At 42.0% G+C, this 27,545-nt stretch overlaps 1 protein-coding gene across 1 annotated transcript; it reads left to right on the forward strand.

Moving 5' to 3' along the window:
* Positions 1-405: 405 nt before the first annotated feature.
* On the forward strand, positions 406-26,337 carry LOC134398231 (b(0,+)-type amino acid transporter 1-like). Its single transcript, XM_063125484.1, has 7 exons — positions 406-521; positions 1,811-2,585; positions 7,057-7,190; positions 19,399-19,528; positions 22,139-22,263; positions 23,863-23,950; positions 26,104-26,337. The coding sequence occupies exons 1-7, from the start codon at positions 406-408 to the stop codon at positions 26,335-26,337; spliced, it is 1,602 nt and encodes a 533-aa protein (XP_062981554.1).
* Positions 26,338-27,545: the final 1,208 nt, after the last annotated feature.

Consider the following 27,545-nt stretch of genomic DNA (forward strand, 5'->3'; position numbering starts at 1 on the left):
GAATCTGACTTCCTGTAACTTCAACACGTTATTCCGTGTCCTGCACTCTGGGAGGATCGAGAAGAGATCCTGGCCCTCCTCTGTGTGACAACCTTTTAAGTATTTGAAGAGTGCTATTATGTCTCTCCTCAATTAGTTCCAAAGGAGATCAGCCATCCCGCCCAAGAATCTCTAAAGAATGTATCAATATAAATTTCCAGAATTAGGAGGGGCAGGCTGCCCTACCTCTGTGGTTTTTGCTGTGCCCTCCTTAAGAAATACTAAAGGTTGCATACTGGTAATGATCACATGCCATCCATGGTCTTCCTTAAGAGAGGTCATGCAATAAATATATCCCCATGCTAAGTGGAAGCCTTATACTCCATTCAGGGTACTTCCCCTCTTCCCCAAAACATGACTGGTAATATGAGGAATGACCCTGTCACAATAATTGCTATGCATATTGCACCTAAATGCAAAAAGATGGATATACATAAGCACACTGATCCAGACTCATCTAATGCAGCTTCTTCCTTGCGTTGGTAACCTTCATAGCAATATTCTTTAAGAATAAAATGATATGGTACTTTCAGGTGGATGATTTTTCAGCTACCAGATGCAGTGGTTTCCCCAGGAATTGAAATGGGAGGGGGATGTTTGAATTTTCAGTGGTGTGACAGATTAACTTGGTGAATGAATGTGTGACCAGGCAGTGAGGCGCTACAGTAAAAGCATGAAAATCATAACCATTTCATTACTTTAGATGTTTAAATTAAAGTTAGCTACATTTATCTCCCCCTTGTTTTCTTGTTTGAATTTTGCAAGAATTCTTGACTGGGAACTTTGGCATGAATGAAACTGAGACCTTTTGCATAAAACAGATCTGCTCTGCCCCTGAGCTATGGTGCATTCCACCAACATATGACAATATTGTCTTTTTCCAGGGGGATAGCTGTCTATTGCAGCAAGAAGAACAAAGAATCTCGTGGCATTTTAAAGACTACCACCTTTATTCTGGCATAAGCTTTCATGGACACTCTCCACTTTAGATGCCTTGAAATCTCAAACTTGCACACACACACACACACACACACACACACACACACACAGTGGGGTGAGGGAGATATTTTATTTATTTATTTATTACATTTCTATACTGCCCAATAGCCGGAGCTCTCTGGGCGGTTCACAAAAATTAAAAACATTCAAAGTATAAAACAACACTATAAAACCATAATGTAAAATACAATATAAAAGCTCAACCAGATAATATAAACTGTTGTCAGAGGGAATTGACAGTTGTGTGTTGTCAGAGGGAATTGTCTTTGTCAGTCTGTCAAACACGATGCCCAATGTATTTCATGGAGGACTCTTAAGAACTTTGATCCATTAACTGTTATCTAGACAGCAAAGTTATGACATGAGTTTACTGTGAACTATGCTCAAACTGCTATTATCAATCAGTCACAAAGAATAAAGTACAGGCAGGGGGCAGCTTATCTCCTCCTATCTCTCTGGAAGCACAAAGCAACTAACCGGTTTAAGACCCAAAAGAACAAGGACCCCCTTTGCTTGCATCTAGGAAAGCCAGGGGAAGATACTTAACAGGATCTGGGCCAAAAGGAAACCATCCTTCCCGGCACCCTGCCTCAAACAAGTAGAAAAGCTTAAACAAGTTATTACAAGCAAAGGCTTGGAGAAACCCAAGTACAACAGCCAAACATAGCAAGACACTTTTTTCGCTTATTATTACCTGCAATCATTAACTTAAAAGTGTCCACTCTGTCTTTACACCTGGACCCTGGGTGATCTGTATTACTGTAACTTCTAGTTTTGCTGAAGAAACAGGTTCTGCTTCTTCTGTCATAGGAATGGGAAGAACAAATCTCCCAGGCCCAGAAGCTCAGCTAAGCGAGATGACGGAGACCTTGAAACTAAGGCGAGAGATTGGACTGACCAGTGCTGTGTCCTTAATTGCAGGAACTATGATCGGCTCGGGTATTTTTATGTCCCCAGAGTGGGTATTGCGTTACATAGGTAGCCCTGGAGGTAGTCTCCTTATCTGGGCGGCCTGTGGCTTACTGGCCACTTTTGGGGCCCTGTCATATGCTGAACTGGGAACTGTAATTAAAGAGTCGGGAGGCGAATATATCTACATTCTGAGGAATTTTGGCTCTCTCCCTGCTTTTCTTTTTGCATTTACGTCCGTCCTTGTGGCAAGACCTGCTGGCGTGGCAGCCGTCTCACTGAGCTTTGCTGAATATGCAGTGGCCCCCTTCTATCCTGGCTGCTCTTCACCTAAGGTGGCTGTCAAATGCACGGCAGTGGCCTGCATCGTGCTCTTAGCCTTCGTCAACTGTCTCAGTGTGAGGCTGGCCACCTCTGTGATGAACTTGTTTACAGCTGCCAAGCTCCTGGCGTTGTTGGTCATTGTGGCCGGAGGGGTGGCGTTGCTTGCTCAGGGGCAAACACAAAGTTTCCAGAACGCTTTTCTCAACACAAGAAAAGATGCTGGGGCTATTGGAATTGCATTTTACCAAGGGCTCTGGTCTTTCGATGGATGGAACAACCTGAATTATGTGACTGAGGAAATTAAGAAGCCTGAAGTAAGTGAAGAATTTATTAAAAAAAATGCAATTAGATAGAGAACACACTGAACTGTATATAATTTATAGTGTGTGAGGGTGTGGCCTGCAGATTTCATACTTAGCTGCCATATGTCAAAGTTTGCCTGGACTCTGGACATGGTGCCTGTTTGGCCCAAAAACTGGTCCAGTTTCTCACCTTTCACTTTTAAGCTAGCCCTATAGTGGGGTGGGGTGGGGGAGCAAGACATTTTGCACTTCAACTCCCAGAAGCCCTTACCAGCAAGGCCAATTTTCAGGAATTATGGGAGTTCAAGTCCAAAGCATCTGAAGATTCACTTTCTGCCCACTCCTGCCTTATAGAGCCATTGGAATGAGACAAAATATGTAGGCACTATTATGACTAACCATTTCTGAGAAACGAGCATGCCCCGACCTTCAGTTATAGCCAAAGAGGGAAGTCACATGCAAGGCAAGCTCTGTGAAATCCACAGAGGTAAGAAAAGTATAGAGAAGACTTCCCCAACCTGGTGCCTTCCAGATGTATTGGATTGTGGCTCCCATTACATCTAGCCAAATGGCCATGCTAGCTGGGAATTATGTGAGTTGCAGCCCAACACATCTGGAGAGCACCAGGTTAGGGAAGACTGTAATAGAGTTACAAATCAATTGTCTGAAGATGGAATTTTCTGATTTCTTTTTAAGGCTTCCCCCTCCCTTAAGGTGGAAGTGAGGGCTATTCACAGAAAACAATGCAGAACATGTGATTGGGAAGCACCATGCTCCCCGCCCACCAAAGGTAGCTGCAAAGTCAGGTGGTCTTACTCTTTCTACTTCAGGTCTTAATTCGTGTGGGAAATATATATTTTTTCTTTGAGAAAACTTCGTAAATGTTTTAAATTGCCAATACCAATACAGTTCATTATTTCCGTACTGTAGACTGAGAACCGTGGCACAGAGACAGAGAGAGAGAGGCTTATGGCAACCTTGCAATATACTCCACTATTAATTTTGCAAGGTAGAGAAGTACATGGTTGTTACTTAATATTTCACTTGCTCATGATTTAAAGACAACTACAAATGGTTTATTTACAGACACTTGACGTGTGCGTTTATCTCTGTGTCTGTGTCTGGGTGTGCACATCAATTAATTGGGTTTTGAAGGCATTCTTTGAGCGTCATCAGATGAGCGTTTTACCACACGCTTACTACTGCCCACTTACAAATTTCACGCGTCCTTTAGACGGCGACATCCTCCTCCCACTCCTCCCGCTCCTTTTTCCGTTGCAAAATAGACTTCTTTTAATCCGTCTTTTTAAAAAACCAAATCTGCTGCCATTTCCTGATGTGTGCAAGAAAAGTGGCATGATATAAACACCCCCTGAATGAACCCCGTGGTCACTGCTGCTTCCTGTTTCTCTCCCCATGTAAAGAGGCCGTCGCTATTGTGGGATAGCAATAGGAAGCCATAGCGATGGTAGGGAAACGCGAAAATCCACTTTTCTGCTCTTTGTTTCAATATATACAGATTATGGTCTCTCTGTAACAAACAACATGTAAGGTGCTTATTTTATCACAAAATAAGTTGATACCATTTAGCTTTGGTTCATTTCACACCCCCTAGTAATTTCAGTATATCTCCCTTTCGTCCTGACAAGTGAGGCTTTTATTTAAGAGTGGTGGCAGGCATGACTACTGTATTCTGGTAATCTTGTTTATTTGGGAGGAGGCATCCTAGTGAGAAATATGGCTGACAAAATATGGGTTTCCTGAAATGCTGCATTTGTGACATGAGATGGCAGCACTCAGTTGCAACACACACAGGTATCCAACCATGAATGATGGTTTCACAAATTACTTCATGATAATATATGAATTGGGGATTCATAAATTATAAAATAAGAGGGGTCAGCATTCCATGTTCTTTGATGAGATTTGAAGTTCAGATTTTCAATTACATCTTATGCATCTGATGCATACAAAGTGAACTTTGATATGTCTTGCTTCTTGTTAACTTAAATAGAAGGCAGAATCTAATGTCAGAAATATATACCCTGTTTCCCCAAAAATAAGACAGTGTCTTATATTAATTTTTGCTCCCAAAGATGCGCTAGGTCTTATTTTCAGGGGATGTCTTATTTTTCCATGAAGAAGGATGCCTTATATTACAGCGAGGGGCAAAACTGGAAGTAGGTCTTATTTTCGGGGGGGATGCCTTATATTACAGTGAGAGGCAAAACTGGAAGTAGGTCTTATTTTCGGGGGATGTCTTACTTTCGAGGAAACAGGACACACACTTTTAGTCAACTAGTGTCAGCCTTCTGTATTTGTTTCTTAAAGATGTGCAAATGATATCATCAGCTACAACTCATAAGTGAACATGTCTACATAGTCTTAGTAAAGTACAGAACAGGTGGGGGGAATAACTTAGAGCTCCACACCAGTGTTTTATCGCACTTTCATCCTGCCTTGTTTACCGTTTGGTCCCTGTCCTACAGTCATATTGCCTCTTCCCCTCCATTTTCCATGTTTTTCTGGGGTGGAGAAAGTATGGATTTTTTTCTCCTCCCGGGATAAAACCACCCTTCTGTCCCCGTGTATTGCTGTCCTCATGCTATGTTGCAGAACGTCCCTTCTTGGGGAAGTGTGCGTTGAAGGGCACACTCCCCTCTTTCGTCTTGCTGATGAAAGAGGATTGTGGGGGCAGCAGTTCTCCTCCAGAGCGCCGATTCAGTTAAACAGACTTTCGCTGCTCCAACCCCACTCTCTTTGCTCTATCATCCACCCATTTCAACTTCCCTCTTTTTTTTTTTTGCCCACTGTACGAGGTGCCCAACCGCTGAAATGCTAAATCGCTAAACTTTAGACAACAAAACCAGAGGGAGGGAGGGAGGTGCCCATCTGTTTGCCCATCAGCCGCAAGAACCAATGAACTGAACAGGGGAGGAGAAGGGGTGGGGTGGCAATACCAGGAAGCACAAGCTGGCACAGATGAAAAGGTAAACAAGGCAGAACAGTGTAACAACAGATGCACACAAAAGTGACCAGTGCTTGATGCACTAATGAAATGGAGGTGGAAATTGTGGATGCATAACAGGGGAAAAAGCATTTGTGATGGAGCTCTATGGTGTATACAATAAAATGGATATTAGTTATACTATTCTAAGATAGTTCTCCAGAACTTTTAATTAGGCTAGATGTTAGGCAATGAGCAAGTGAGGGAGTGCACAAAGAGAGAGAGAGAGAGAGAGAGAAAGAGAGAGAGAGAGAGAAAGCTGGCATAGGGACCAATCCTATGGTTCCTGGGCACACGTCCCAGGGATCATAGGATGGCCCAGAAAATGCCTTCCAAGGTTGGAGGCAGCACTCTTGATCCCTTGCAGTGGCTGCCCTCTGAGAGGACTGCACTGGCTCCCCTCCGAGGTCAGAAAATTAACCTCTGAGGAGGAAGAAAGGTAGAGAGGAGGAACTTCCTTCCCTGTCCTTTCAAAATGGAGGATTGGGAAGCGAAAATTGTCTGCGCTGCTCCTCCAACCTTGCCAGCTTCAACAGGGCATAGGGCTTTTGGAAGCCTCTGAATTTGGGGGGTTCAGAGCAGCGAGGATCCTTTAAATGGCTGTTAGAGGAGGAGACAGCAGGATTAAAGTGCATTTGATTTCTACACATATTTACTCAGAAGTAAATTATGTTCATTGAGAATTACTTCTAGGTGGTTGAAGGTTTTTGTTATTGGTGAAGAAAGCCCCTAACCAACTTGGGACCAGGATGTCCACCAGGGTGGTGGATTACTGAGATCATCAGATGAGAAACTCGTAGTGGTTCTGCATGGACCTGCGGCCATTTGGCGGCTACTGAGAGTATATTAGCTCCATCTCTAGGGAACCACCCGCCTCTTAATGTCAAGCAGGCAGTGACGGTGTTTCAGTGCCTGTAAGACATTTTTAATTAAACAATTTTTCCATGACTGGCCAACCATGGTTTTACCAGCATAATTTGATTGTGGTTGTGGTTGTATATCGTTAGGCATAGCTACAATATCGATATAATCTCACATTACATATGTCTTCCAACTAGTGGTAATGAGCAGTATAAAAAAATGTTGTAAAATACTAATGCAGGATCTACACTACTGCTTTATAACGGTTTAGACAATTGTTTGTGCCCAGGACACATTCCATAGACCTTTTTCAAAGTCCTACGTATATCCTGTGTGGTGTAGATTTGGAGGTTTCTTGTACAACTTATTTGCACAGTTTGCCATTTGCTCTTTTTGGATGTCATCCTTTTATATTTAATATATACTATTTAACTAGTGTCCATTTTACTTTTAGTTATTTCTCCACCCTCATTCTTTCTTTTGAGACTTTTGGAGAAAGATCTGTTTTGTGTGTAGCTTTGTCTTTATTTTTAACAAAGAGTTTAAATACAGAGCTTTATTCAAGATGTATATGACACACATTCTTGTGCACTTTACTTTATTCGCTCTCTCCAGGTGAACCTGCCAAGGGCAATGATGATTGCTATTCCTCTGGTTACCTGCTTCTATTTGTTGGTAAATGTGAGTTATTTTGCAGCCATGGCTCCTGCTGAACTTCTATCTTCAGGTGCTGTGGCCATTACCTGGGGGTAAGCTATGCTTCCAAGCTAAAATTGTATTTACCAAAAGCAGCCTTGTCTTATTCATTCCACAGTTCTCTCACATCTATGATCAACGATGCATGAAAATGACTATTCTATTACAATTGCATGTTATTCACACTATTGTAAGGTAAACACAGCAACTATACTGTTGTGATTGATCAGTGTGGTAGATTTGGGCAGCAGGGCAGTAGACTTTCTGAACTTCAAAATTCTCTCCCTTATAGGGTGACCCTATGGAAAGGAGGACAGAGCTCCTGTATCTTTAATAGGTGTACAGAAAACGGAATTTCAGCAGGGGTCATTTGTATGCATGCAGCACCTGGTGAAATTCCCTCATCACAACAGTTAAAGCTGCAGAAGCTATACTAGAGTGACCAGATACAAAAGAGGGCAGGGCTCCTGTGGCTTTTACTGTTGGGTTGAGGAGGGAATTTCACCAGGTGCTACAGGCACAAAAGTGACACCTGCTGGAATTCTCTTTTCTATACAACTGTTAAAGATATAGGAGCTCCATCCTCCTTTCCATATGGACACCCTACTCATTTATCTCCCCCACGTCCAGATCCCATAAGATACACATCAGCATTGATTTCACTCTCCATTTCACTAGGCAAAGCGAGAGAGAGAGAGAGAGAGGAGGAGGAGGAGGAGGAGGAGGAGGAGGAATGAGGAATGGAATCTCTTTAGCTGGAGGGAGGTGAGAAAACTGTTGAGCATGGCCAATTGCTGCCCTCAAAGCCACTCCTGTTTTGCTTGTAAGATGACAAAGGTGCATGATCAGCCCTTTATTTTTTTTAAGCAATATTTTCAACTACATGGAAACTGCACAACACACACAAAACAGCTGTCATAAAAGTGAACTGAAGAAATCACAGGCAGCTTGTGCAATATAAAAGGGGAAATAAATCCTTGGCCAGGCCATGAGATATCTTGATATACTCAGTATGCTATATCTGATTAAGACTAACAGTGCAATCCCATGAGATGCTAGCCTACACCAGAGCAAAATTTTATAGGATCAAATGCAAGGTTCTCTGCATTGGACTCCCACAAAGGATTAAGTTTTCCCATTCGTTGTGGGAGTCCAATGCAGTTCCCAAGCAGTAGCAGCAGCCCAGTGGTATTTGGCAGACCCACAAAGGGGAGTAGCTAAATTGAAAATGACATATCTGCAGTCTGCATTCATGATTATAAAGCAGCTGTCTTACATAGATTCAGCCAAACTGCAGAAGTGAAAGAGAGAACCGTCCACAGTCATGCATGTCCCCTTTGGGGTATGACAGGTTTCATCATATACACAGCAACTTTTGCCTCCCCACGATTCAGGCACCAGTTGCCACTTGCAGTGATGTTGCAAGGGCAGGACTTTGGGACCCTTCTTAGCAGAATGAGCAGAGCTAGCTCAGCCCATTATGTAATCCGGGGGGATCCGGGAAATTACAGGCCGGTTAGTTTAACGCCTGTTCCAAGTAAATTAGTTAAAAGCATTATTAAAAACAAAATTAGTAAGCATATAGAAGGGCAAGTCCTTCTAAAAAAGAATCAGCTTCTGCAAAAGTAAGTCCTTTTTCACAAATCATCTAGAATTCTTCGAGAGTGTCAACAAACATGTAATCAGGGGTGATCCGGTGGATATTGTTTACTTGGACTTCCAAAAGGCTTTTGATAAAGTCCCATCACCAAAGACTCCTGAACAAACTTAGCAGTCATGAAATAAGAGGAGAGGTCCTCTTATGGATGAACAACTGGTTGAAAAACAGAAAGCAGAGAGTAGGAATAAATGATAAATTCTCCCAATGGAGGGAGGTAAATAGCAGGATCCCACAGGGATCTGTAATGGGACCAAGTCTTTTCAACTTGTCCATAAATGAACTCGAATTAGGAGTGAACAATGAAGTGGACAAGTTTATGGATAACATCCAATTATTTAAGGTGGTTAAAACAAAAAGGGATTGTGAGGAGCTCTAAAAGGATGTCTCCAAGCATTTGGAGAGTGGGCATCCAAATGGCAGATGTGATTCAATATAGGCAAGTGCAAAGTGATGCACATTGGGACAAAATATCCCAACTTCAAGTATAACCTGATGGGATCTGAGCTAGCGGTGACCAAGAACGAGATCTTGGAGTTGTGGTGGATAGATAGCTTGATGAACCGCCCAGAGAGCTTCGGCTATTGGGCGGTATAAAAATGTAATAAATAAATAAATAAATAAATAAAACAAAAATGTCAACCCAGTGTGCAGCCAATGTAAAGAAGGCAAGCTCCATCTTAGGCATTATTAGAAAAGGAACTAAGAACAAAACTGTCAGTATCATCCTGCCTTTATACAAATCTATGGTGCGACCACACTTAGAATGCTGTGTGCAATTTTGGTCACTACACCTAAAAAAAGATATTGTAACTAAAATGATCAAGGGACTGGAGCATCTCCCCTATGAGGGAAGGTTACAACAGCTTGGATGGTTTTCCTTGGAAAAAAGGAGGCTAATGAGAGGTGTACAAAATTATGCATGGTGTGGAGAATGTGGATAGGCAGACATTTTTCTCCCTCTCCCATAATACTAGAACCCGGGGTCATCCCATGAAGGTGATTGGTGGGGGATTCAGCACAGATAAAAGGAAGTAGTTCTTCACACAGCGCATAGTTAAACTCTGGAATTCACTACCCCAAGATGTGGTGATGGCCACCAATTTGGATGGCTTTAAAAGGAGGTTGGATAAATTTCTGAAGGAGGAGGTTATCAATGGCTCCTAGTCCTGATGCCTATGTGCTACCTCTGGTATCAGAGGCAATAAGCCTGTATACACCAGTTGTTGGGGAACATGGGGTGGGGAGGGTGCTGTTGCACCATATACTGCCTTGTTGGTCCCTGGCTGATGGCTGGTTGGCCACTGTGGGAACAGAGTGCAGGACTAGATGGACCCTTGGTCTGATCCGGCATCAGGGCACTTCTTATGTTCTTACGTTATTTATGCACGTTACTAGGGGTGTGATCCGCTCCGATTAGGAGCGTAGAAGCAGTAGCGGATTGGCCTGCTCCGCCTTACCCAGAGGCGGAGTAGGAGCGGACCGCGGACCCCTAGAAGCAAGGCGAAGAGAAGCGACCATTTTTCGGAGCTCCTAGTTCAGGCGGAGCGCTCCGGTCGCCATCTTGAAAACATTTCGCCATAGGATTGCATTGCGGCAAATAATCGCGCATAACTAGGTTGTTTTTGAAGCTATCGTTCTGGAAATTCTTGTGCTCAGAGAGTCGTGGATGGGGGTCATTTTGAGACCACTCTCACCTCTCTGCGTCATGTGGGTCGCGTGCTATATTTTTTTGAAAATCGGGTCAACCGCGCGGCTCAAACGGCGTTTTCGGCTTTTCGCCCATAGAATTGCATTGAGGGAAAGAATCGGGGATAACTGGGGGGGGTTTAAGCTATCGTTCTGAAAATTCTTGTGCACAGAGAGTCGTGGATGGGGGTCATTTTGAGACTACTCTCAACTTTCTGCGTCATACGGGTCGCGCGCTAGAAGTTTTTAAAAAATCGGCGGGAAAAATACCTTTTTCAAAGGGTTGAGGGGCAGAGTCAGCTCCCGGTCATGATGATCCCGGTTAGAGGAGGGCATAGGCAAAACAGGTAACTTGGGATTCTGGGAAACTTCTCTTTCTTCATCTGAACGGGCTTTTCCCCGTGTTTTTTAACACAGTAGCCCCACCAAATGCACAAACACAACCTGAAATCATATACTAAGCCAAGAATAAGAGATAGAAACACAGCACTGCTCCCCACCCTAACTTTGGGGAACAACTGAAAAGATGTGGTGCAAGGGGATGAGCTCCCCTAGGGCATCTCATCGTGGACGTGCCCCCACTCTCTCCTGCACTGGAAGGCCATTAGAGCCTTCCAAAGAGAGTAAAACGGTGGAGCAATGCCTATCATGAGTTGAAGTGAGTGTTCACTTTTTAGTGGTGGAGCGATGCCTGTTATGAGTTGAAGTGAGCGTTTACTTCTTAATCTCAGAGCTGTTGGTGGCTGTCTTGAGTTGAACTGGCAGCTGCTTCCCCCTCCCCCGGGCACGTCCCCCTATTGCTGGTAAAAGACAGATATAGCCTTTTTTTAAAAAATCTTCTTGCTGTTTATTGAGCAACACTGCTGCTTTTAATTCCACCCCTCCTTTGTTTATTTATTGATTTATTCCATTTTATATGCATTACTGGCTTATCCTTGGCTCACTTCCTTATGCCCCCAGAAATGCCAGCTGCATGCCTGCCTGCCTTCCCTTCCTCCTCCCCTGCCCACCTCGCAGGGATGTTGTGTGTGTGTGGCTTTGACTCAGGGGAGAAGTCCTTCCTGCGCTCACTTGGAGTTTTGGAAGTTCCAAATTTTGCAGGTTTAAGCCCCGCCAAAAAACAGGGGATGATGGGACTGCCTTGAGTCTCGGCGTGCGTATGTATCCCTGGATAAGCTTTCATGGTGGTGAGTTTGAGGTTTTTTTTTAACGTGCAAAATTGACGGAGCTATGGAAAGGGGTGTTGGATTTTCATAAATTCCCCAAAAATCAGGGGATGATGGGACTGCCTTGAGTCTTGGCGTGCGTATGTATCCCTGGATAAGCTCTCATGGTGGCGAGTTTGAGGTTTCTAACGTGCAAATTGACGGAGCTATGGAAAGGGGTGTGAATGGGGTGCCCGATTTTCAAAAATTCCCCAAAAATCAGGGGATGATGGGATTGCTTTGAAACTTGGTGTGAGTGTGTATACCCCCATGAGGTGTCATGGTGCCAAACATGAGGTTTCTAACTTGAACAGAAAAAAAGTTGTATAATTTTTTAGCTTTCAATGCAAGCCTATGGGGGGGGGAAACGGAGCTCCGGATCCGGATCCGGAGCTCCGAGCGGAGCGGAGCGGAAGTGGGCGGAGTGGGGGCGGGGCGGAGCGGCCCGATCCGGAAAATGGCGGATCTGCAAGTGAAGCGGAGCGGGGGGTCCGTGCACACCCCTACACGTTACTGTTTAAAGAGCCTTTCCCCCAACACCCTGGTTAGACCATTAAGTTCAGAGTCTAAACTGACTGAACTGTGCCACTGACATGGGTGCTATCTCACCAATTGTGAAGCAACCCCAATTTTTATAAGAAGCTCGTAATGTTGTGTGGAGATGGATGGCTGCTGTTTTACAAAAAAGATGGGGGACAGACAAAAAGATAAAAGCCACTGGCTATTCTGCACTAGCATGACGTCAGACCTCTAGCTTAAGAAACTGGAGGTGTAGAACCTGGATTATAAGAACAGAATGTGAAAGCAAAATTGAATTAAGACCAAATTATGGCTGTATTGATTTCATAAAATAGAGGCCTAAAACTGGAATAAATTACTATCTCTTCTATTCAGCCAACCAGTAGTTACATAAATCATGTGTTTCCCTGAACTCTTTGTTGGGGAAAATGAATTTGTACAACCAAGTTGCATAAGCTCTTATGTGTCTATTTTAGGTTTCAGGCTGGGTTTCTCCATCAGACAAAAGAAAACTGAACTAAAAAACACTCCCGGAACTTTATAATCCTAGACAGGGAGATTTGTAAGAACATTAAAAAAAAAGTCCTTGAGTAGCCAAGGCAACATCTGTACTTATTAAATTCTGGGGGAGTAGCTGTATTAGTCTGTTGCCTGCAAAAACAACAACACCCCACTTTGTGTCACCTTGAAGATTGATTTACAGTGCAATCCTATATGTGTCTACTCAGAAGTAATTCCCATTGAGTTTAATGGGGCTTACTCCTAGGTAATGGGGAATAGGGTTGCAGCCATATTGTGGCACAAGTTTTCCTAGTCTTGACCTTTCCTTCATCAAATGCATGAAATGAGCAGTAAAGGTGTTGAATGTTATAAACAAACATGGGTCTGAGTTACACATAAAAACAACAAGGAGTCTTGTGACACCCTAAAGGCTAACAATTTTATTCTGGCATAATCTCTCATGGATTCACAGTCCACTTCAACAGGTGCATGAAAATTTATGCTTGGATAAATGTGTTAGTCTTTAATCTGCCAAAAGACTCTTTAGACTTTTCTACATTAAAAAAAAACACCTCTGTAACCTTTCTTCTTCCAGAGTCTTCGTGGGATTAAGATCGGCATAATACACGTGCCCCCTCCCCTTTTTTGGCTGTTTGTGGGGAAGTTCCATATGTTTCATTTATACAGCAGTGATATTGCTTAGAAGTACATCACCTCTTTGCTAGAAATATATATCTGCATTTACAGCCATTTAAATTATGGCAGAATAAAGCTAAAAAATGATGGCAGAGGCACCAGTGGATGATGACGTCATGAAAAGGACCTGCAAACTTCCATGAGTAACAAATCTTGATCACACAATACAAACCCTGTGTGATGGAGCCCTTTGTAGTTTTTGCTGCAAAGGATTAACATGGCTACTCTTCTGGAAATTGTTGCATAACACAAAGTCAGTGGTATTTGTCCATTAAAATATTTAAAAATTCATGATGAGGCACTCTCATTTTTAGGACCAACCAAAAATGGACAAAACTGTGGGCAAGCTTTCAAGATCTCCATATCACCTCATCAGGCAAGATGTAACAAAGAGGATTGGGAGGGAGGAAGAAAATAATAAGTCTAACTTGTTGAAGTCATGATGTCTGTATGATCAGAGTCTTAAGATGGAATGATGGAGGAAAAGGTGCAGCCTAGGCTCCATGGGGTGCCTTGTAGTTTCCAGGTTATACCTAGGACAGTTGGGACAATGAGATTTGTAATGGCTCATTCCTCCATTTTTGAAAATTCTATCTATCAGCTAAATAAGAGAGCAAAGTGTTATGCAAAGTGAGATCAAAAGACAAAAGAAATGAATTCTGGAAGTGGAGATACCCTATGCCAACATGAAGTTAATTGCTAGGCATGCACAGATCCATAGGTAATGATGGACCTGTGGATGTACATTCAGGCACTCTCCTGCCTTGGCAGACTGGTGTTCAATCGGCACACAATCCCACTTGTCCCATATATTGTTTATGATTACTGTGATTTGTCTTTTTATATGCCAATATGTCCCCCAAGCTGGTGCCCTCCAGATGAACTACAGTTTGAACTACAGCACCCATCACCATGGGGCATGTTGGCTCAGGCTGATGGAAGATGTGGTCAAAACATCTAGAAGGGATGGCTGTATACACACATTCACCTGATGAACCGCCAGAGAGAACAAGACCAATAGTATTCTACCGAGACAAGAGAAAAATCTCATTTAATTATGTCAAGATGACCTTTCCATGCACTTCCCTTACCTCTCATTCCTGATTAACAAGGCATTTGTTAAGGTCCTCCTTTGTTACTGTTTCCCTGCCTAACCCCAACCCCCTCCCCTTCCCCCTCCCCCTCCCTCCCTTTAAAGTGCTGTTCCCCCTCGTGTCTGATTAACCTTTTCATTCCTGGGAACCAGGCCAGAGTGAAAGATGGGAGGACGACTACCAAATGTTGTGTCCCACAGAACGGCTTATCTCATGAAGCAGATGGAGGAGTAGGAGGTCACAGATACATCAAGAAGTGGAATATTAGCAGCTGTGACACCATGCTTACTTATCTCAGGATAAGGCAATGTTGACTTCTCTCTCTCTCTCTCTCTCTCTCTCTCTTTCTCTTTGTAGTCACTTATTTTTCCTTGTTAAATTAAAAAAACTCATTTCTGTATATGAAGTGGGAAGCTGGTTGGTAATCAGAGTTTTGCTGTTGTGTCACACTCTGGGTGAAGGGCACATACGGTGCTTGGCAAACTCAGCCTCACATACTGGGGTAGTGCATTTCATTTCATATCATATCATATTCATTTATTACATTTCTGTACCATCCCAACAGCCAAAGCTCTCTGGGTGGTTTACAAAGATTAAGATCCCAAAATATAATATAATATAATATAATATAATATAATATAATAATAATAATATAATATAATATAATACCATTAACATACACAAATATAAAACAGTTTTTAAGTTATCAACAATAAAAATCCCAGGAACCATTAAAGACTTATATGTTGTCAAATACCTGCGAGTACAGAAAAGTCTTAGTCTGGCACTGAACAAATTATGTTGATGTCAGGCAGGCCTCACTGTGGAGAGCTTTCAGAATTGGGGACCACCACAAAGAAGGCCCTCTCCTTTGTTGCCATCCTCTGAGCCTCCCTTAGAGGAGGCACTTGGAGGAAGACCTCCGAGGATGAGCATAGTATAAGCGCAGGTTCATACTAGGAGAGGTGCTCCATGCGGAAATGTGGAAAACCTAACCAGCAGTCGAATTGGTGGTTGGGAAAGCCTGCCAGTATGGAGCTCCTGCATGGCTACAAAGTATATTAGTCAGCACATATACACAATGCCAGTGCTGGCTCCACATTATTGAGGGTCCTTGGGCAAGAGACCCTCAATGTGCCTCCTCCCTCCTTTTTAACACCATTGTCCTCAGGCGCTCTTCCTCCTCCTCTTTCTCATCATTACCACCACTTGCTTGCTTGACAGACAGAAAGCCAGAGGGCAAGTAGTCTATTACTAGGAATGTCGGAAAACCCCGCAACAGATTCAAATGAATTTGGATTTCTGTGAATCCAATCTGTGGATTCCGCAGAGGATCAGCTTTTTCCATGTCATGCAGGTTCTGCGTACTTGCGGACCATTTTTTCACCTTTGGGACAGATTCGCAATCATGTGAATCAGCACTAATGCATGTTAACACATGTGAAGTAGGTCATTTATGCAATTGCACAAGTGCTTATTAGCATTAATGCAAATGAATGAAAATAGGATGACAATCCGGTAAAAATAATAATCGGATTCTGTCAATGAATAAATGTTGGAACAAAAGAAGCCTGACAATTCATGAAACATAGATGGAATGGATTTTTTTTTAAATAATCTATACGTCTCTAGCAGTGCTATCTACTCCTCACCATCACCACTTTCCTTGTCAGGTGCCCAACCGTGCCTTCCTTGGATTCTGTTTCAGCAAAATGCATTGTTGCTTTTTACTATTTTGTGTGTGATGGTGGAGGGGAGTGCGGGGTGGGATCCAAACAGGTCATGCATACCTAACACATATACAAAATATTCTCCTAGGCTGGGATCCTAAAACTTTTTCTTGCATATGAATCCAAAATCCATTATTTGTGTGCCACTGAATTCCAGTAAACATAGTCAAGATTCCAACTTTGGAAACATTTTAAGCAATAGTACTTCTAGGGTGGCCACTTACGGTATGCATTGCCAGAAAAAGAGGACAAAAATGGGACAAAGATTTGCATAAAATCTGCACATACTAATTTATATGTATGGATCCACATTCACAAGTAGTTACTATAATTGAAGTAGAAATACAATACATTCGCCATAGTGGGGAAGACTGTGAGCATCTGTACACCAGTGATATATGGCACGTTCATGATTGGCCATCACGGAAGTTTGCAGGTCCTTTAGATGACATCGTCAATCTACTGCATGTCTCTCGTGCCTTGCCCTGGTTATCCAGTTCTAAAAAAATAATAATCTGGATATACCGATTCTTTTGAAATATCACGGGATTTCCTAATGTGTTCAGCCAAAGCTGTGCTACAAAGCACCCACTAGAAGACACTGTTCCATTCAAGGCTATGAGCACTGAAAGGAGGGAAAGTTTTCAATTACAAACCACGTGGTCAGCAATTCAAGGCACGTGGTGGCCCCTGTCTGCTTGTGTAATGGAGCTCAACACAACCGCGCAAAGGCAACACAATTTCCCCCTAATGTAGAGTTGCTTCTTGACCAGATGCCCTGCGTGGTGTACCTCTTCAGTCTGCTGTCCAAGTGCTAACTGCTGCAGGGCATTTGCAAAGCCCCTGGGCTCTCCCATCTTATGGTTCTTTGTCCTTAGACTGGACAGGCCTTCAAATGGAGGATATCTTTAAACAGAGGACTGTCCTCTGTGAAGGAGGACATATGGCCACCCTAGGTGCTTCCCCTCAATCAAATACAATTAGCATGGCTTGCCGCCAGTGTGCATTTAAAACAGTAACCAAAACAGGAAGCCAATCTTGTTAATCTGGTCCTTTAGAGTTATTGAGAGCAATTTTATAGACAGCAATGTCTATAATTTCTGCCATTATTGTAGCATTTTTATTCTTAGATTAAAAAAAAATCATATTGTTTGTTTTGCTCTCTTTGGTATCTTGCTGCTATCCACTTTGGGCTTCCTTTTGGAATGAAAATAAACCATTTTCCTGGCTGTTCGCGCTGCCAGCTGCCCCCTTGGAAATTTTAATGAGATGTTTTATTGTTTTATCACTATTTTATTGATTGGTTTTGTTGTATTTTATTATGAGTTTACATTGTGAACTGCTTTGGGGTTATTATTTTAAATAAAAAGTGCATCTGAAACAAAAAAAATAAGGGAGAATGGGATGGAAATATGAAATGAAAATGAAATATAATATGAAGAAAGATTCCACAAGCACAGAGATATTTGCAGAGAAAGTGGGAGCATCTAGCTCGATATCATTCAAGAAGGTGAACTTTTCTGGAAAAATGACCACCAATAAGGTGTGTTGAGGAATCCGCTCTCTTGCATCTCAGCTCACAATTGCAGCATTGGTATCACTGAACTAGTTTAAGACATACTTCTTCAATTTGGTGCTGTCTGGGTGTGTTGAGTTCAACTCCCATAATTCCCAGACAGCATGGCCATTGGAGGGGTAAAAAGATACATTTTATTTATTTATTTATTTATTACATTTTTATACTGCCCAATAGCCGAAGCTCTCTGGGCGGTTCACAAAAATTAAAACCATAATAAAACAACCAACATGTTAAAAGCACAATTACAAAATACAGTATAAAAAGCACAACCAGGATAAAACCATGCAGCAAAACTGATATAAGATTAAAATACAGAGTTAGAACAGTAAAATTTAAATTTAAGTTAAAATTAAGTGTTAAAATACTGAGAGAATAAAAAGGTCTTCAGCTGGCGACGAAAGGAGTACAGTGTAGGCGCCAGGTGGACCTCTCTGGGGAGCTCATTCCACAACCGGGGTGCCACAGCGGAGAAAGCCCTCCTCCTAGTAGCCACCTGCCTCACTTCCTTTGGCAGGGGCTCACGGAGAAGGGCCCCTGTAGATGATCTTAAGGTCCGGGCAGGTACATATGGGAGGAGGCGTTCCTTCAAATAACCTGGCCCCAAACCGTTTAGGGCTTTAAATGTCAATACCAGCACTTTGAATCGGCCCGGACCTGGACTGGCAGCCAATGAAGTTGTAAAAGGACTGGCGTAATGCAAATGCATGTAAACTAGGTTCTGTTGCAAATGCATGTAAACTAGGGCCAGAAGCTCTTTAGATTAAAGGGAAATTGTGTTTGCTTACCATTGCTTTGCTTCCTGCTTCTTCTGAATTTGAAATGAGCTGAATTACACAGGAGAACAGCGACCTTGTGGTCTGTAATTTAAAATTTCACAGCTTATATAGTTGAATGGGACAGCTGAATGGGTGTTTTGTAGCACAACTTCAACAGCACACAGCAGGAAATCCCAAGATATTTCAGAAGAATCAGGTTTCCCAAGATTTATTTTTAAGTGGAATATCCGAGGCAAGGAGCAGGGAGACGTGCAGGAAGCTTACGTTGTCGTCAAAATGTCCGGCAAACTTCTGTGAGTGGCCAGTCATGAGCGTGCTTGCTCTATATCACTTGTTTCAAGAAGCCTCTTGTGTCAAATCATTACGATCTCATCATGGTAACGCTATATCCCTTGCACATTTATACCTCGTAGGACAGACAATGACATTTGTTGCAGGATTTTAGATAATGTGGAATAAAAAACACTTTATAACACCATGAATGTGGTATATGTGCCCCAACATTTATTAGTGCACTCCAATACAGCTATATGTGTAGTGTAGATCTAGCCTAGGTCATTGTTATTCTGTTTTAGGAGTGCAGGGATAAACCAGTACAAGTCTCCAGTGAAATGGAAGCAACTGGCCGTCCCAAGGAGATGCTGAAGAATCTTTTGTAGAACATGGATCTGAATGTCAGCGTGCAAAATCTGAGCATAGGATCCTAAGTGCTGTCTTCCCTTTCTAGCAATAGTCGCATGTGACTTAAGCAGAACTAGGCTGGTTTCTTTTCTGAACGACATTTGCAATCATTCTTTCCCAATTTCCTTCCACAGGAATAAGGTCCTGGGGAGCTGGGTGTGGCTGATGTCCTTGTCGGTGGCACTTTCTTCATTTGGATCGGCAAATGGGACATTCTTCAGCGGAGGCCGCATGTGCTATATTGCAGCAAGGGAAGGCCATATGGTAAAGGATGTGAAGCCATTGATATTTCTGCTACCTTTGTGTGCGTACACACCTATGGGCAAAATGACGATTTGCCCTCTTACATCCCTTGTAATCCTACTGCAATCAAATCAGTCTCTTACTATTATGACATGCATGTTTGACTCTTTTGTAGCTGCCTGGAGGCCAGCTAGGACAGCTGCTGCAGATTCTCAGGGGCTGTGACCCATATTATAGCACGTTTTAAAAACAACAACAACACCATGGTGCATTTGTGAAGGAGGGAGGAGTGGAAGATATTCTATCGCCTCGAATGTTATTCTCTGATTTGCTTTCCTTTTTAATGATATTGGTGCTAGGTCCTCTTTCCACTTCTGCAAGGAGGTTCTTGAATTCTGTAACAATGGTGGTCATTGTTTTTGTTAACGGTTGTGCTACTTATAATATTGTGGTACTCTAGTGCACACGTATGGCGCCCCCTTGTGCCTTGGTATGGTTTTGCCTTTGACATACTGAGCCAAGGTGTGGGGCATACAGTGCAGTCTGAAAGAAGCACACAGTGGTGCAGCCCTGATGGCAATTGGTGGCCCCTACTCTCTCCTGCCTCTCATTGCCACAAACCTCTGCTACCTGTCCAACCTGGGGTATCTTTGCCACAGGCTGAATCCATCACCTATGTTCTATAACCTTTAACAGACTAATCTTCCATAACTCAGTTGAACCAATCCGGCGATTCAGCTTGGATTATGTGAGTTAAACTGACGGAAGTCAATGAAACTAAACAGGCTTAAAACCAAGAGCTTGACTGTCAAATAAATTGGGCTGCTAGATCCCAAACAGATTCTTTGGCCATACATAGGACTGGATCCAGAATTCGTAACTATGCGATTACTAAGGGAAAAGAATAATAAAATATACAATTAGGGTCGTAATCTTATGCATGTTTAGACAGAGAAAAAGTTCTACAACTCCAAGCATTTTCCAGGCAGCATACTTGAGAATAAATACCATTCACTTCAATGGTGCTTACTTATGAGCAGACATGTATAAGATTGTGCTGAATATTAGTTGCACTTGGGATCCATTGGATTCATTGGAACAAGTTATTATTATTATTATTATTATTATTATTATTATTATTATTTATTGCATTTTTATACCGCCCAACAGCTGAAGCTTCCTGGGCGGTTCACAAAAACTAAAACCATTCAAAGTATAAAACAAACAATATAAAAACATGATATAAAATACACAAGTTAATCTCAACTTATATGCAGGCAGCACTGGAGCACCACATTGGTCGATGCGGCTTCCACCTGTTGACGGCAGTTCTGTACTCCCTTCTCACTGGTTGCCTGGTGAAAATGGCTTATTCATTTAATCAATAAAAATATCAGTCCAGTGCTGCTTCTCCTCTGTTTTAAGGCTGCAATCCTTATCCACCCCACTGAAAGCAAGACCGCTTGATCTCAGTTCTTATCTCTGAATTCAGTGGTGAATAAAAGTGTTGTATAAGATTGCACTGCAAATCGATTGATAAAGAATTCGTGCATCAATCCATCACACCACCCTCTCTGTCCTTCCCCTACCTTGGAAGAGCTCTTTAAACTCCAGCGTCTCTGGAACCAAAACTGGGGAATGTCTGAAGAAGCTGTTGAATGAAGGTGCCAGCTTGGGCCCCCAATATAATTTCTTTTTCATTACAAAATCCATGAATTCTGAACTTTCAAACAATACTTGAACTGAGCATGTCAGAGCCTGGTACATGTCTTGTGTCATCCATACAGAGTAGGAGAAGACAATGCTATCTAAGAGCTTCATCCTACGTACCTGTTTCCTTCAAATTATCCCCGTAGCGCTAAGCTTTCGCCATTGTTATTGTTTTTGCTACTGGGAGGCAGCGATCTTTTGCATACCAGGAAGTGAGTTTAAGGGGGGAAATGTAAAAAATCATAAAAAATCATTAAAAAATCAATGGATGACCCAATCCAATTCAAATTTGGTATGCTTAAAGCTCTCCCTAATATCTATTACTGTGCCAATTTTGGTGTCTTTATCTTTAAAGCTTACGCAGATGTAAGCATTTCGCTCCTACACCCCAGCAGCGGCTCGGAAGACACACTCAAAAAGTAGGGGCTAAATACAGCGAATCGCTTTGCTTTATTGCACAATTAAGGCAGGATGCATGGGAGTACTTCACAATCAAAGCAGATTATAAGGTGGAAAACTTCTGAATCCTTTGCATGCAATTCGCAGTGATTGCACAGTATAATGCTGGTGTGATAAAGTTCTAAGTGTGTCCACTTGGAGGTAAGTACCATTGATATCCTATGGGGCTTACATCGAACTAAGTTTCTTTGGAATTGCTATGTTGACAAGTTAGAAAGAATCCAGATTGACTGCCAGTTTGCAGGGTGTTGGTTAAAAATTGTGACATTCAAAATGAAATGAATGTAAAGCAACAGAAATAATCTTGTGAGAGCTTGGTTTACTTCTCAAAGTACAAATGCCATGTTTACTGCTCATTTGCAATTAAACCTTTGGAGAAGATTCTACTGATGTGAAGGAGCAAAATGACTGTTTCAGCACTGATTCTTATTATTATCTTTTGCTTTATGTTTTCATTTGCAGCCAGACATTCTATCTATGGCTCATATAAAACGTCTCACACCTTCCCCTGCGCTCATATTTACCTCAGTGGTGTCTATAATTATGGTTATACCTGGAAGTTTCAGCCAGATAGTAAACCTTTTCAGGTTTGTATGTTTAGTATTTTCATTATTTCTCAACAATACTAGTTTCTTAGAATCATTTTGTTCTTATTTTAGCCCTTTACAGGTGTTATTGCCTGAATTCAAAGAGGGTGGTGCCAAGCTGGGCTGTGCACACTAGCCCCACGTCCAATATCCGTGTGTGCAGTGGCTCCACCCGCCAACTGAACCACACAGTGTCGAGCGGGAAGGTCTGAAGGAGGATTCTAAGATGGCCCACTCAGGGCCATTGGCAGCAGAGGCAGCATATATGGTCCTGTTCTCCTCTCTCCCTGGATTCAGGCAACAATGCTTTGATAGGGGTTTTCTCTTCCATAATTGTCTCTTGCTTTAAAGGTGACAAAACCATTTTCTAAGTCTTTACTTAATACAAGACACCCATGAAGTAAGTGTGCATGTGTGTGTGTGTGTGTGTGTGTAAGTCAGAGAAAGAGGGAGAGAGATGTTGTTGTTGATGTTATTATTCATATCATGCCATCAGTGTTCATAGCACTTTATAGAGTACAAGAGGGCAAGTCATTCCTCCAAGGAGCTTACAATCTAAAGTGTGTGTGTGTGTGTGAGAGAGAGAGAGAGAGTGAGTGAGTAAGAGAAGTGCTCTGTGTACATTAGCAAGCGATAAGAAGATTACAACACAGCGTATATTTTGTTAAACATAACTAAGATTGTGCAGCTACAGATGAATTTTGCAAGAGGTTGGTTGCTAGAACGAAAAGTTGAGGATTTACATGGTGTCTTATTAAAGACAGAAATACCACTGACCCTAAATTTAGTATTGCCCCAACCTGCAGAGAAAACGGACAGGGCCAAAAGACCAAAGGAAAGTGTGGATACACAGAGGCTGAGTTCGGACGACACGCTAATCAACGGTTGTTTCCCATTCTGTTCCTATTACCATCTCCCCTAGTTGATTAGCGTGTCATCCGAACTCACCCGGAGACTAATTTGTAAGTGAGCACAATACATGAAAGAATAATATGCTTCCTGCTTATATGGTGCAGAGGTTAACATTTTATTTGGTGTATGAGTGAATTTGTAAGAACCTCAGTTGTCCTCTTAAACTTACTTTTTTAAAATTCTAGAATATCGCATTAAAAGAAGTATATTTTAAGGTATTCTCAATGTGGTTAGATGCTTTAGAATTAAATATTTTAAACATTGATCTTGGACATTCATATATATGTTTGGTAGGTTTTTTCCAAAGATTAGGGAGTAGTAAAAAAGAAGTGCTTCAGAAACTGAGGACCATAAATGGGAAGGGTTTAGCTGATGATTCAACGTTTTACTACTGGGCAATATGTGAGCTTTGCAGCTTGGTTTTATGTAAAGTTAGGTACACCTGAAGCTACTGAAACCAACAGGTTTAGCCACCCACAACTGCATAGGACTGGATTGCTAGTTAGAACAAGAAAATATAATTTTGCTCAATGTCTGTTATAGCTGCAAACTAACTAATGCTAAAATCTGGAAAGAACCAAGTGTACCATACGTTGGATGATCTTTTAGTACCTGAAAATTGTCAGTAGCAGCAGGAATTTCATGATCAGCCATAGACTAGATACTACTAATTTTATTTCTATACAGTTTTACAGCTTGGCTTTTTTATGGGATAACTGTTACTGGTCTCCTGTATTTAAAGATTAAGAAACCAGAATTGCCAAGATCTTATAAGGTAAGTCCTTTAAAGAAACAAGCATACTTTTTTAGTTGTACTAAAAAAAATGGTTAAAATCAAAATACACTTCATGTAAATCTAACCTTTGATAATGTAACGTTAGAGCTAGCCCATCACTATTTTATTTGTAGAACTGATTCTAGAAGAATTCATTTGGATGCCAGTTTGAGCGCAGTACATTTATCAGACATTCCTTTAAGTTCTTCTTTCCTCTATTACGTGGATGAGTTCCAGTTGTTTCAGCCTTGACTTGCTGCTTGTGAATTCAACCCTTGGCCATCCTGGCTAACAACATTCCAGCAGGTGGTGAATGTTGGATCATAGGAAGAATTCTGCATGTTTCCCAGCACTAGGGGGCGATACAGAATATCCTGTAGCTTGATCAGTTCCTATTTCCTGCTCCCTGCCCTTCTTCCTTCCTCTTCTTTCTTCCTCTGCAACAAGTGCTGTGTGCTCTTCCCAAAGGAAGCAAGTAACCATATCTTATGCCTTTTCTTACTTACATTCACACACCCAGCTTTAGAGGGTGCTTGTAGTCAATATTAGATAGCCTTTTCTGACGATATGCATAAAAACACTAATAAAGTAAGTTGATTTGAACTACTTCCAAACTGGCTCTAGCCTACTTTTTATTGCCTCCAACACTAAATACTATGCTACCACTCTTTCTCTCTATAAAGCAACTCTGGTGTAAGTCACAAGACCCAAACCAGACATTTTTATTTATGTATTGCATTTATAGCCCACCTTTTTTCCTCCACGGAGCCCAAGGCGGCATACATAATCCTCCTCCTCTTCCGCTCCATTTTATCCTCACAACAACAATCCTATGAGGTAGGTTGGGCTGAGAGACTGTGACTGGCCCAAAGTTGTTAGCATAATTGTCTAATGTTAGCATAACCACCTCCATTTTTAACAGGAAACTGTAAAATCTCCATTGCACACCAAGCGAATGTCACGTACCCCGAGGGCGTCTTCAAGGATGTCTCCTGTGTAACTTCTTTATCTATCCAAAACAATAGCTTCATTGCTCCAGGCAGAACGTTAACTTGGAGCAACTTACTGTTGCAAAGAGAATATTTTGCAGAAGATAAGGGGGGGGGGGCTCTGGTGTTACATTCTGATTGGTTAATGCTGCTACTGGGCCCTGCCCCTTGAAAGCTTTAATACTGTACCATATTCCCTATGTCTTTTGTCTGATTGCTCCCTTTGAAGAGACCAGGCCTTGATTACTAATCAATAAAGCGCTTTTGAACCCTCTGTCGCTGGAATGGTGGAGTCGTGCTTAAGGGCTGTTTGGATCTCGTCCTTGGGTGAAAAGAACATTGATCTAACAAAGTCACCCAACGGGCTTCCATGGCTGTGTGGGGACTAGAACCCTGATCTCCTGGCTCCCAGTCCAACTCTAACCACTAGACCACACTGGCTCTCAGATCTGTGACCAGGAACTTACACTTTCTTTTCTTTTTTTAAAAAGTGGTAATATTAGCCATTTGGTGGGGGTAGGTTAATTCTGATCAGGATCATAGCACTGGGTTAGGGGAATTTAAACTCTGTCTTGTACAGGTGTTGACCTATACATCTCAAAACAGAGTATCTGGAGGACTGCCTTCTCCAATATGAGTGCCTGTCGTGTTTCTCAAAACCTCCCGCCTTCTTGGGAGACAACAACGAGGCTTGCTAAGTAATCCACAAAGCTTTATTCAAGCAATAAACATCTCTTCCCACCTGAAGAGAGTCTAATCTCTAGGAACTTTCCCCCTAGGAAAAACTATGCAAACTAAGCGAGACAATTGTCTTTTCAAGAAGAATGGAAAGCCCTTTCCCAAGATGTGTTAACTTCAGAGAGACTGGTTGTGATGCAGCTTCTGATGGGATGCCAGCCGGACCGACTTTCTCTCGCCTTCCTTTAGCTCTGCCTGTTTTAGTCTGTGGCGTACTCTAGGATCAGCTAACCTCTCCATGCTCTCTCCTTCAGAAGAATATTGGCTTCCCACTGACTGTGTATTGTTTGCTCTTGAGGAGATAAGCTCTAGAGAGGGATTGTTTCTGATCTCAGTTCAAAGGGCTGGTGTTGACCTACAACCCCTACCTCCCTGGAAGTCATTCCTAAATATATGTCCAATAAAAAGTTCATTGTCTTTACACAGGTGCCAATTATCATACCGATAGTTTTCCTGATGGCATCTATCTACCTTGTCCTGGCACCTATCATCGACCAGCCTCAGATCGAGTTCCTCTATGTCACTCTATTCATTTTAAGTGGCGTCATCTTCTATTTCCCCTTGGTTCGCTACAAGTACCACCCTGCATGCTTACAAAGATTCACTTTGCATCTGCAGCTGCTTCTGGAAGTTGCCCCGACTGAAAAGAATGTGAACTGATGTAAAATTCCCATGGCTGCTTTGAGAGACACTCCTGCACATCTGATCAGAACCGTTTGGCTATAGAGATTAAATGAAATCACCAACGTCTGATACAATACCAAAAAGGGAGAGTCAGTTTTTTCATTGACAGTGAATGTTACATGACCACACTATCATCGTTGACTTCCCATAAAGTTAAAAACAAGTATATAGAGCCCCATTCATGCCCGTATCAAGCTTTCCCAATCTGGCATCCTCCAGATGTGTTGGACTACAACTCCTATCATCCCCAGCCATAATGGGATTTGTAATCATCAGGAGAGTACCAGCTTGGGGGAGGCTGACTTAGACCAAGGGGACGTTTTGAATATAATGGCTTTATAGTTTCTCCATGGGGGAAACTGTTTGTTACCATAGAAACTGAATCCTTTTGAAAATTTATTCATGGCAAAATGTGAAACATAACGTTTATATAAAAGAGCTTACCAAAAATAATTTGTCGTGTGCATTTAATCTGTGTACTGGAATTCATTCAAGTGATCATATCCAAAGAGGGTGTTGAGAGCTTCTCCCATTTCACAGTATAATAGCAATTTTGCTTACGTAACTCACTTGTCAAGTGCTTAGGCCGCTTTATGTGAAAATAATACAATACATTATATTTTAAAAGCTTTTAAAAACTTTTTTTTAAAGGAGACATTGTAGGAGAATGGAAAATAAATGCTTTGTGGAAACCAACAGTGGAGCTTTTAGAAGGAATATTGACTTGCACAATGGTCTTTCAGAACAAAAGGGGAGAAGAAGGAATGGATGTGTCCCAGAACATATGAATGGGAAGCAAAATAAGTCCTAGACTGCTCTATCTAATTGATGCTCTCTCTCAGAATCAGACACGAACACCCAAAACTGAAATCTTTGGTGTTGTGTGCATTCAGTCCATATTTCTGAAGTGGCTGGTTGTGAGTAGGAATGTATGAGCAATGCACATTTCCCCATTTGAACAAATTAAAAAAATAGCTTTTATATTGTATTTTACAGTATGTTTTTATACTGTTGTTTTATACTTTGAATGTTTTTAATTTTTGTGAACCGCCCAGGGAGCTCCGGCTATTGGGCGGTATAGAAATGTAATTAATAAAATAAATAAATAAATAAATAAATAGGTCACAAATGAAAATGGGAGCTGAACCAAGCTTCAAGGTGACATTCAGAGAATTTGGGCAAGC

The sequence above is a fragment of the Elgaria multicarinata genome, chromosome 4 (genome assembly GCF_023053635.1).
Source record: "Elgaria multicarinata webbii isolate HBS135686 ecotype San Diego chromosome 4, rElgMul1.1.pri, whole genome shotgun sequence".
Taxonomy (NCBI): domain Eukaryota; kingdom Metazoa; phylum Chordata; class Lepidosauria; order Squamata; family Anguidae; genus Elgaria; species Elgaria multicarinata.